This window comes from Suncus etruscus, chromosome 16 (genome assembly GCF_024139225.1).
Source record: "Suncus etruscus isolate mSunEtr1 chromosome 16, mSunEtr1.pri.cur, whole genome shotgun sequence".
In the NCBI taxonomy this organism is placed as follows: Eukaryota; Metazoa; Chordata; class Mammalia; order Eulipotyphla; family Soricidae; genus Suncus; species Suncus etruscus.
In genome coordinates this window covers 51,548,560-51,560,600 of record NC_064863.1, presented here as the reverse complement: position 1 = coordinate 51,560,600, position 12,041 = coordinate 51,548,560, and the positions used below count along the sequence as shown (strand labels likewise).

Here is a 12,041-nt window from a genome sequence, read left to right as displayed (position 1 = left end):
ATAGGTGTTGTTTTATCACAAATGGTAGTTGAGATGTGTGCAAATGAAGAAAAAAACTGCCAAAGTAACCTTACATAAATATTTAACTGAGATTAGAATTTGTCTGATAAATGGAGAAAAATTCCATGAAACTGACATAGAAGACATTAATGGACATGTTTACTGAGTGTTATGTATTGTTTCACTGGTTTTTAAACAATATCTCATTTTACCTTTCTAACCTACATTTTAAAATTCAAAAGTTGCACTTTTATGTTGTATTAAATATAAATTATAGAGTCCTTGGTGGTGCATAGAGTCAGCCTGGTGACTCCAGCCCCTTTGGCCTGATGGGTCTGTAGGTATCTGGCTGACTTTGAAGAAATGACCCATAGGCAGTCAGTAGAAATCAGGAGACAGGAAGTTTTATTATAAGGCCCTAACCACCATGTGTGGCTTCTAAACTAAACAGCCTTTTTCCTGCTCCTGCATCTATCTTTCTTCATTCCATGCCGCTTCTTCCTGCTGAGTCTCTCAGCTCCATGAGCCTCTGTCTTTCCCCTGAGGCATCCCCTTTGTTGCTAACCACAGACCTCCCCCCCATCCAGGTAAGATCGACAGGAAGTTGAGGAGGGGTTACACTTTTATGTTGGTATGTTAGTGATATGCAAAACAATTGTCTCCAATTCTCAAAAAGCATTGTAACAATCAATCCAAAAACATGACTTTGTCAAAATTTTCTTGCTTCTATCTATTTAATATATCACTCCATATGTAAAATTATGTGAGTGATGTAATGGTGGTGTTGATACTCTACCTTTAAGAGATCTTACTCTTTTAGTGCAGATATTATTTTCTCATCTCTGAACCAATGAGAACATTAAACATTTCCTTAAAATAAACCAACATCTCATACTGTCAATAGATATGCTAATTCAATAATCACTTTTAATTAGGCACAAGAATAAATCAAAGTTCATTTGAGTCACTCTCAAAAACAGATTATTTTTTTAAACTGTGTAATGTTAAAATGTTAATGAGCAAATTAATCTTCGGCTTCTTTTCAAATTTTGACAGAATATTGTTTAAATTCTGAATGAATGCCAAATACCTCTAGCTCCAAAATTCAACTGCCCTAACTTTGTTCAATTTTTCTCCTGTCTCAAAATTGAAAAGTATATTACAACTCTATACATATACATCTACACATATGTATATACTTATACACATATAGAGATAGAAAATGATTTTAGATGTTTCATGGAAAGCTGAGTAAGCTCAAAATATATTGGTTCCACTATATTGTTGGTTATTACTGGAAAGGAGAAGAAGGAATGTAAGAAAATCCTGGCACATGCTCTTGTGATTGTTCTCAAATTGTATTTCTAATGATATGACTTCACATTTTTATATTCAGTTATGGACCTTTAATTTAGAATCAAAAACTTTGGTTGTCACTTAAAGATATATGTTGAAGTGATGATCTTTAAATATCTGAATGATACCACTATCATTCCTTTCCCTAAATGTTTCCTTACTTATGTAATTTGAGTAATTATATTTATTTATTATACAGTATTTCAAGCAAAACTTAGTTTTTTTATTTGTGTTTTCCACATCTTACTCTATACTTTCACTTACTCTATATCTTTCACTTCCAACAATTGGTTCTCTTAAATACTATTGTCACTCACTCCTTCAGTCAAGGTCATTATTATCTTTTTCCTTTTTTTTTTTTGCTATTTGGGCCACACCCAGTGATGCTCAGGAATTACTCCTGGCTATGCACTCAGAAGTCACTCCTGGCTATGGGGACTATATGGGATGCCCAGGATCAAACCAAGGTCCAACGGCCTGCAAGGCAACGCCCTCCTGATGTGCTATATCTAAGGCCCCAGGGTCATTATTTTTATTTGAATTAATGTGCTGTCCTGCCTATACCAGTCAGAATGTTATTCATTCATCGAACACAAGCCGTGTTCAATCTTCATGTAATTATGCCAAAATCAATTGTTCCATCACTGCCGAGAGGAAAATTTCAAATCTCTTTTGGTACATAGGTCATACTGAACAGATCCTTCTCACTACTTCTGTAGTTCATTTCAAGACTAATGACTAAAAATTATATTTTTGACTCATACAATGTATGTTTTAAATGACCACTGTACTACAGAATTTTCTGTCTATAACATTATATTTTATCTTTTGCCCGCATCTATGCTTGCCTAACTCATACCTGACTATCAGCACTAAGCTTAGATGCACATTATCTTCAGGAAAACTGTTTCCTGTTCTCTAACACAAACTAGATGCTCCCTCATCATGCTCTCTCTTACACTTTGCCTTCCTCCCCAGTAATCAGTATTACTATTACTATAAGCTAATTGTTATACAATTGTTAATGTGTAGGTCTAGGCCATGATATACCAGAGACAGGGATAATTAGATCAGAAATATTGACCAAACTCACTTGAAGTCAACTTATTTTTTGGAAATTTTGTTTAAAAGACAAAAGGACATAATGATAGTTGCTATGACTTAGAAGAGAACTATATAATTCAAACTGGCATATGCTTAACAATGTTAATGGAGCGAGACAGCTGATAGAGATGAACCAAAGAACTAAATCCACTAGGAAAGAAAAGCAATTCTCTAATGTTCTTTCTTGATATTTATGGTCCAATTCTTAAAATTTTTTATATTTTCATAACAGTTGTGTGCTCTATAAAAGATATACATATTTTTTGGGTTTTGGGTCACACGTGGCAGCACTCAGAGGTTACTCCTAGCTCTGTGCTCAGAGATTGCTCCTGGCAGGCATGGGGGACCATATGGGATGCTGGGATTCGAACCATCTTTTGTCCTGGATCAGCTGCATGCAAGGCAAATGTCCTACCACTGTTCTATCTCTCCGGCACCAACAACTGTGTACTTATCAAATAAACCGGTTCTTTGTGTTCATGGGAGTGGTATTTTATAGAAAACATTTGCCATATTCTTGCTGCTTATAGGCAGATATTGAGATATCAGTTTATAAAATAAAAAATGACCATTTTCTCCTTTCTTTAATTCTGCACTATAGCATTTATGTGCTTTTAATCCAATGTTAAAAAGTCACTGAACAAAAGAAGAAAAGTCCAGAATAAATAAGGGAAGAAATTGCTAGACTTTCATAATTGTCACGACATTTTAAAATATTTACTTATAGTAAAAAAAAATTTAAATGGGTTTTCTCTTTTATATTATTGTCCTTAAGTGACTCCCAAATATAAACATGAAAGTACAAGAATCGAGGACAAGATAAAATGTATTTGTGTTACAGGTTCATGCAATTTTCCAATATAACTAGTAGAGTACACAAAATACTCGTAAAAATACTTTGGTTTTTTAAAAGCAACTTTAAAACGAACATAGAAAAGATATTTTATGACTTGTCAAAATGGAACTACTTTAGCTGCACTCGAAAGAACACTTGTATGAACACAGAATATTATTTCTAGATCATCCCTATTAATTTATTATGTATAAGCATGAAAATAACAATTAAAGCAAGAAAAATGCTAATAAAAACACATTAACATTCCTTTAGCTTCAAGAAAACAACTTGATATTTAGTCATTAATTGAGTAATCTTTTCTTAGATTTTCTTCTGCCTTTAATACTAAAGAGAAAATCATTTTCTAGGCATAATATGCTTCATCATTTTTTTCCTCTGCTGTTCTACTGAAGTCCTAATTCCTATAAATTCAAATGCTCCTTAATACTAAAATATGCTATTAACTGTCCAAATCAGAGAGTGAATGCAGAAAAGAGACACGGTTAAATGTCGATTCAATAACAAGTGATCATGTTGCTTTAATGTTTTGTGGGGAAAACGTTATATATAGAAAGAACACAGGTGAATATATTTTAAAAGTATATAAATAATATTTTCGAGAAATCAACTAATATTAATCTTTATTATAATACATATTTCAGAATTTTCTGTATCCAAAGTATTCTTTTTTCTGTTATTTTTATTTAGAGAAAGGTGGAGGAGGTAGAAAAGAAAATAGAATCTGCTATTTTTTTCCTTATACTCATGCTTTCAATTTTTAGAGGTCAAGAATATATGATACCTTTTATTTTGATTTTATGTTATTGAGTTTATTATCAGAAGTAAAGAAGCATTATTAAATGTAGAGTAGAAAGGTAATACATTAAAGAAAGAACACAGACTTCTCTAAAGACAGAAGAGAGCCTTATGAAGAAAAAGAAAAATTGCAAACTCCAACTTGGGATAATACCTGAGTGATTCAAATAGAGATTACTCATCCACTTTATTTTTAAAGCCTTTTTAAGTGCTTAATTGCCTGTAAAATCTCAATACTAGAAAATATGTTACCCTAAAATATTTACTTGTTCTGATTATTTCTATAGGGAGTACTTGAAAATCAGCTTCAGTTGCTCTTCGTATTGTCAGTAAAGTGATTACAGAAGACTCAACAAAGTATTTTCTGATAATAACAAATGTGAATACTGTGAGTGCTTATTTATTTATTTAGAAAAGAGAAAAATACCTATATTCTAAATAAATATTTTTCCTTTGTGAGATACTATTTATTTTTGTTTATAATTTCATTTGCCTTTTCATTGTAAATAACAATCTGATGTAAATTTGCTTGTGCCTGCTAAAAAGAAAAGTTTTGGTGGTGAGAGAGAAACTGAAAACATTACTTGGGGAAACCTCACTTTTGTGGTGGAATTGGTTTTAGAAAACTGAACAACTAAGACATCTGTATTATGAACAGGTTTGTAAATCATGGTGTAATAATAAAAAATAAAAAATTTAACATTTTAAGAATAGAAATTTCAAACACTGTAATAATCACCATATACTGGAGATATATATACTAGAGCCCAAAACAAAGGGAAGAGAAACAACACAAAGCCCGATTACACATTATATCATAAAGAAACCAGCAACAGCAAAAACAGCAGTGTAAAGAGAACAGGTATGTCATTATCGTTTTACTACAAAGGCCCATAATAACTTAACTAGGGATCTTATACAGGATTACAGGTAAAGATTAAGACGGAAAATTACTGAGTCCAACGGAAACATCTCAAAACATTATGTTTGAATGCCTTAACTTACCACAATAAAAATAACCTCTCAGATCTTCTGTCCATAGGGGTTCCTGGATACAAAGGGTGAACATCCTACAGTGGTACCTCGGTGCTCAGTCGCATGAGGCACCATACTCTGCTTGAACAATGAAAATGGCCGGATAAAGCTCTTTAACATACCCTTTATCCCTAGATTATGCCTTCTTTTAGAACCTGAAGCACATGACCAGCCAGATCACTGAAGCAACAACCATGACCGACAGAGTTTTACCACAGGGCCTAAGCATTGAACATGTTCAACCAAACTAACATGCACTTGCTAGTATACCCTACCTTCTCATTACTTCATATTTTTGTTGTGGTTGTTGTTTGACTGTTGGTTTGTTTTGTTTTTCCTACTCTATCTTCTTGTCTCCCACTTCCTCCACCTTCTCCTCCTCATTATCATCAATTCAACCTATGTCCAATAAAAATCACACGGTTACCCCCTCTATAGGAAAGGAAAGCTGACATATAGGGTGCTGTGGACAATACTGCAAAGGGTAAACACCTATACAGATAGACTTCACTAACACAATGGTCAGTACTCGAGACACAAAACCTATACATATCCAAAAGTTGAACTATTAGTTTCCTTTCCTTACAAGTACTATACTTACCTATCTTTCTGTATTCAGCGCACCTCTTGACCTCCTGACCTCTCTACACTAATATACACCTAAGCTAACTTCTATATATTTATATGTGGGCAGGAGCACACGGAGATAGGAATCCTCCTTAAGGGACAAACGTAAACGACAAACAACCCATACCTATACCCTATATAACCCCTCCCATATACTATCCCCTCTCCCTCCCCCAGAAATCCGGCTATCCCTTCACCCTGCAATCCCACCCCCAATATCCCCACCACATTATAACTCTCCACCCTCAGTTCTTAATCCATTAGGCATCAAGATTGACCTCCTACCCCAACGAGCCAGTACCCACTACACAAGTAAAGAGACATCCACTCAAACTCTCACCTCGTTCCCGGCAAGAAAATACAACCAACGCCCCGACTGACCCATGCAGTGTGGCCCTCCTAATCACCTTTCCCGAATGTGGACTGTGGCTTGATACCAGAACTAGCTCCAAAGGACCCCCACTGCAAGAACTCTAGCAAGACCTCCCTGCCTGGACCCCACACTTCACAAGGAAATCTCAAAATACAATGGGGAACCTGTACTTTCATCATAAACATAGATCTATATAACACTACCTCTTATCCTGTTTCTCCCCAAATATAATCTCCTGTATCACTTTCTCTCTTTTTCTTTTCTTTTTTATCCTTGTTCATTTTTTTGTTTGTTTTTGTTGTTGTTGTTGTTTTGTTCTGTTTTAGTTTTTGTTATTTGATTTGATTTGTTTTTGTTTCTTTTGGGTCACTCCTGGCGGCACTGGGAGGGTGCTCCTGGCTCTATGCTCGGAGATTGCCCCTGTTGGTACGGGAGACCATATGGGATGTCAGGATTTGAGCCACCATCTTTCTGCAGGAAGGACAGATGCCTTGTCTCCATGCTATCTCTCCTGGCTCCACTTTACTCCTTTAATTAGGTCTTTTACTTAATTTTTTTGGGGGGGGGGTCACACACAGCAGTGCTCAGGGGTTATTCCTGGCTCCAGGCTCAGAAATTGCTCCTAGCAGGCACGGGGGACCATATGGGACGCCGGGATTTGAACTGATGACCTTCTGCATGAAAGCCAAGCGCCTTACCTCCATGCTATCTCTCCGGCCCCACTTAATGTTATTTTTAAAGAAACTCTTTTTTTCTTTAGATATGTGTGAGCATATATATTCCTAGATTTTGTCCAGTGTCTGTTTTCTTCTCTCTCCACCCCCAAATCCACTAGCAATATAATGTAGCACCACTTCTTTCTGCAAAGACATATTAAACAAAGGGGAAATTTTATGTGTAAAAACTAGCTCTTATCTACTAGGGATAAGAACTCATATTTGTTTACAACACAGGGACATCTCCCACCCTGAATGTATGTCATGTGGAAACAACTTAGACTCCAGGGAACTAGACAGTGACCATCCAGCCTTGACTCCTGGACCCCAGACATAGAAACAACAGAGTTCTCCACAGCAGCTCCAGGAGCCCAATCCCCTCCAGGGCATGCATAATGCTGCTCTGACATCAACATGTGCTAGTGCTAAATTGATAACCTGACAATGAGGAAATGGGAACAACCTGATCTAAGAGCAAGTTGTCCTTCCTCATCAGCCAATGATAAGACAAAATCAGAAAACATGTCATCCTTTGATCTGTGCAAAAGCCAAGATTGCTATTACAGATGACTGGATGTTACAACCAGGATGGGACAGTACACATCCAGGGACCACCACCACCAACAACAGCATCAAAAAGCTCTAGCCTAGCTTCTGGTCTATGATCTGTTCAACAAACAAGAGCTCCAATTCCAGAGGTCTGACTGAGACAACAGCAATTGAAAGTGTCTTCTGGAAATATAACGAAAGACTTTATCCCAGGCTCCATCCTAGGAGCAACATAATGACCAAGACCACCAACTACAGAAGATGGATTAAAAAGACACTGAAGAAGCAGAAGTGCTAGAACCACAAAGAAAGACTTCATATTAAGCTCCATTCCTTGAGCTGCACAGTCACCAAAATCTCTGGATACAGAGGTCTGATTTTATCATACATGACGAAACAGAAGTCTTCCATACACCACAAAAAAACCAAGGGGAGTGTAAATGATCATGCAAGGAGTCTATAGTTAATCCCATGACAGTACACTTCAGTGGGGGAGAAACCTTGTATTTCCTAGGCCAAGGGAATTCCCTCTATAATATTCCCAATAGTTACTGTGCCTATGCAGGGGGAAAAGGAAAAAAAAAAGCACAAAACAGTCGTTTTTCCACATATTTATTTATAGATTGATCGATTTTTTTGATGTCTTTATATTAGTGTAGAGATTGAAGTTGATGTTCCCAATATTATTTTATTTTATTTTATCTTATCTTTCTCTTTCTTTTTGCACTCCGGCATGAGTTAATTTCAGAACCAAGACTGTTGTGTGGTGCTTGTCTATTGCTGTGGTGCTCACTGGATATTTAATTTGATATTTCTTTCTGTATTGTGGTGGTGCTTTAATTGCCTTTTTCATGTCCTCTCTCAAACTGAGGTTGAAATCCTCTGGAAGGACTCCGCCTAATTTCAGCATATTTGACTTCTTTTTTTTTTCTCTTATTTTGTACCCCAATCTATTGCTTTTCTTTCCTTCAAACAAAGCCACATAACTCGATTTATCTAGCTCCACTTCTTAAATAGAGGGGGAGACAGGGGAGGGTACCAGGACCCAACAGATATATGATTACTAATAGTGAGCAGGACAAAGAGGGGACCACCTACTCTAGCAGTCCAGGGGGTGATGGTGGGGTATATGGGTTGCAGAAGGGGAACTGGGACAGGGAGGTGAGGACAAATTTGGTGATGGATATTCCCCTAATTCAATGTTGATATGTACCTAAAATACTACTGTGAAAGTTAGGTAAGCCATTATGATCAAAATAAAAATTAAAGAAAAACAAAACAAAACAAAACAAAAAAACTTTAACATTTTAAAAATGGAAATATAAATACTCACTGGCAGTAGATAAAGGAAAAGAAAACTTCCCAAGTAGGAAAGAACAGAATATAGTACAAAGTTCTGTGTACTCCTTTAAAATCACATGATATTCTTTGTGGTGTCTCTTTGTGATCTGTTCAATAAGGAATTCTGGTAGAAGAGTCCCTCAGTTTAGAGCTTATGTTAGGATCAAGTTATGGGATTGTTGAACTTGTTCCAGCGGACCCCGTATGCAACAATAACACCATGTGGCATTTTTCCTCTTTTGCATAGGCACATTAAAATGGGAAAATACTATACATACAAACAAGTTCTTATCTAATAGAGACAGGAACACACAAATCTTGTAATGCGATGGAACCTTACACCCTGAATATTGTCATAATGACCTGGCTCAGGCCTCAGAAGTTCGGGCATTGTCCATTCACCCCTGAACCAGGGATGCCATCTAAAAAACAACCATGGTTGTCTATAACATCACATGGAAGCAATCCTCTACCAGGGAAGACCCTACCACTGCCCTGGCATTGACCTACTCAAAAGAGACTTCCCTTAACATCATGAAGATTTAACAACAACGATAACCTGCTTTCAGGACAGGGCTCTCTGCATTGCCCTCTAATTGTATGCTGAAACTGGAAGACACTCGACATCATCCTGACTTCAATTAGGATATGCACAGATTCCAGTATCTTTTTTATTTTTAATACTATCTTTATTTAAACACCTTGATTACAAACATGATTATGGTTACCTGATACCAACAACAGCGACTGTGTGAAAAAAAAAAGTATGTTGGCACTACAGACAATGACTTGGGTTGGACAACCTAGTATGCCTGGAGCCTAGAGTTGGCCTTATGCCAGAAAACTTCAAAGGTAAGGTCTCCTTCTATTGAGGCAAAGGCTTTTCCTTTCCATGTCTCCCATATTTTTTCTGGGCATATGAAAACAGCAATTTCCACTCTAATACCATCGTTACTGTACTTCTTTAATTCTTATCCTTAAAACAATAGTCTTTCTATTTTTTTTAAAAAAATTGTCTTTGTTCTTCTTGAAACAAATGTATTATGATCAATTGTGTCAACGATGTGATATATTTTCTTTAAGTAAATTTAAAAGAAGTCAAAAGCAGACTAATATAATGCATTAAACTTCAGTTCAGGAATTTTCATCATCATTGTTCTATATTCACCATGAAACAAATACAAAGAAGAAAACTATTCTAAAAGGAAAAATACTAAGTCTTTGATTTAGCACTGTGATTTATGAAAGACCAATGTGAATGTCAACTTACCCATATTCTTTATTGACTCTACTGCTGATGTAATTGAAAGATTGATTAATTTTAACGTCTCTTCAATTTTCAATGGATTTATCGTGCATTACCCTTAGATATTAAACCTTAGATATTCACTTTAGATATTAGACATAGCAAGAACCTTTTCTTTAACAAACAAAATAGTGTTTATAAGATAAGCTCAGTTAACAGCACTATTTCATTCTCCCTTTTCAGTATTTCTCATATGTTTATATCTCTGAAGAAGTTATGGTATAGGAGAGGTGACTTTTAGATAATTGTCATTTCACTATCAAAATGTTTCTTAGCTGTTACCATGTTGTGACACACATACCAAGTAATGTTAGATATATCTAATTTATCAAATATTTTGTATATGTTTTCTCAGGGAAATTGAGGCTTTTTCCTCAAATAAGAAAAACAGATGAAAATTTTATGTAACTTAGTTAGCAAAATTCAATACCCAACAAGGTATACTATATAATAAAATGAAATATAAAGTAATGAGTAGAAGATAAGTATTGATTTATGTACAAATATACAATATTCTTTACTAGAGTTTCAAAGCTGGATGTTACCCACTATACTTTCAACACTTTTCTTAAAATTTAGGTTGAATTTTGTATCTACTATTTATTTATAAGCCTTTATGTTTATACAAGTAGATGTAATTCCTTACACAGAAAGACATAATTTCTTCTAAACTTTTGCACTTAGAAATTCTTTACTTGGAAGAAAATTTTACTATTGGACATTTTCAAACAAATAGATAACCTAAAATAAGACATCTGTTACAAGTATTCAAAGTCTACAGTAGATTATATTGCCACTAAAAGCAAATTTTAATCGCCTGAGTTCATGCAAAGATATTTAAATTTTGATCAAGAAATAATGATAAATTATAAGGTAGAACAGACATGCATTAGTAAACTAAGACTAGGATATAGCTAACTAACAATCAGCCACTGTAAGCTGATCTAGAGAGAGAGAATACTTAAGGACTTTAGACCTGTGTTGAGCCTCCCTGGAGCCCTTACTCAGCCTCCCCAGCCCCCCACAGCTGGTCGCACCTTGGGTTGCAATCTGTGCTCCTTGGGCACCTGGACCACGAACTCCTCTGGCAGTTCCTCTGGGCCCTTGACCTCGATGAGCAGTAGTGCGCTCTGCAGCTGGCTGCTGAAGAAGATGTCTGGGTGGGAGAGCGCCTCCTGGGTTGCGCTCAGCATGTCGCAGTGGAGCAGCAAGGGCTGGATGTCTCTCATTGTGCTTGCCACCTGCGGGGACCGCAGGGCGGACCATCAGATTCTGCTCAGTTCAGGCTGGCCTCAGATGAGCCCAAGACTGTTCTGTACTGCAAGCCACAGATCCCAGACTCTTGCCATCCCAGTTCACCCGCACCATCCTGGAGCTGATCTCCTGGCATAATACTAGTTGTGTAACTATATAATATTCATTCTGTACCTCTATCCTAGTTATACACTATTGTAAGTTAAAAAGAAATTCTCCTCATGCCTAGTAACAATTAGAAAATAAGGTGCCATTGTTGAAAGCAGAGTAAACTACCTCAAAATATATCTTATTTTATTGTAGATTCATAAAATTTTGATGTATGTGGTAAGAATCAACATTAAACAAATAAAAATACTTTTTACTGAATTAAATTTTTACATACAAAAAGGCTTGAAAAGTTAATAGGTGAAAATAGTTTCATAATGTTTTAGTTTTCTATTTTGGTGTGGTTTTACACTTGGAGAGTTTTATAATTATTTATGTGCTTCAGGCCATTAACATTTATGAAAAGTGCTATATTAAAATCTGCTTTGGACATTAGGATGAAAAGGGTATACATACATTTTACCATATATAAACAGTGATTTACTGACAAAAAGTACATATTACATAAATTAATAAATATGAAAGACCAAGACAATAAAAACAGCACAAATGATTTTTAAAAAAATCCACAAAACATTCAGACATCATATGCTATGAAAAACACAGCTATTTAAGTACAAG

General features: G+C 35.7%; 1 protein-coding gene across 1 annotated transcript in view; it reads right to left on the bottom strand.

The window, feature by feature from the left end:
* The window catches only part of ADGRL3 (adhesion G protein-coupled receptor L3), a 558,496-nt gene that overhangs the window by 528,794 nt on the left and 17,661 nt on the right, over window positions 1-12,041 (bottom strand). The window contains exon 2 of the mRNA XM_049790056.1: window positions 11,096-11,299. Coding sequence (XP_049646013.1) covers window positions 11,096-11,299 — 204 coding nt within the window. The remainder of the gene's footprint in view (window positions 1-11,095; window positions 11,300-12,041) is intronic.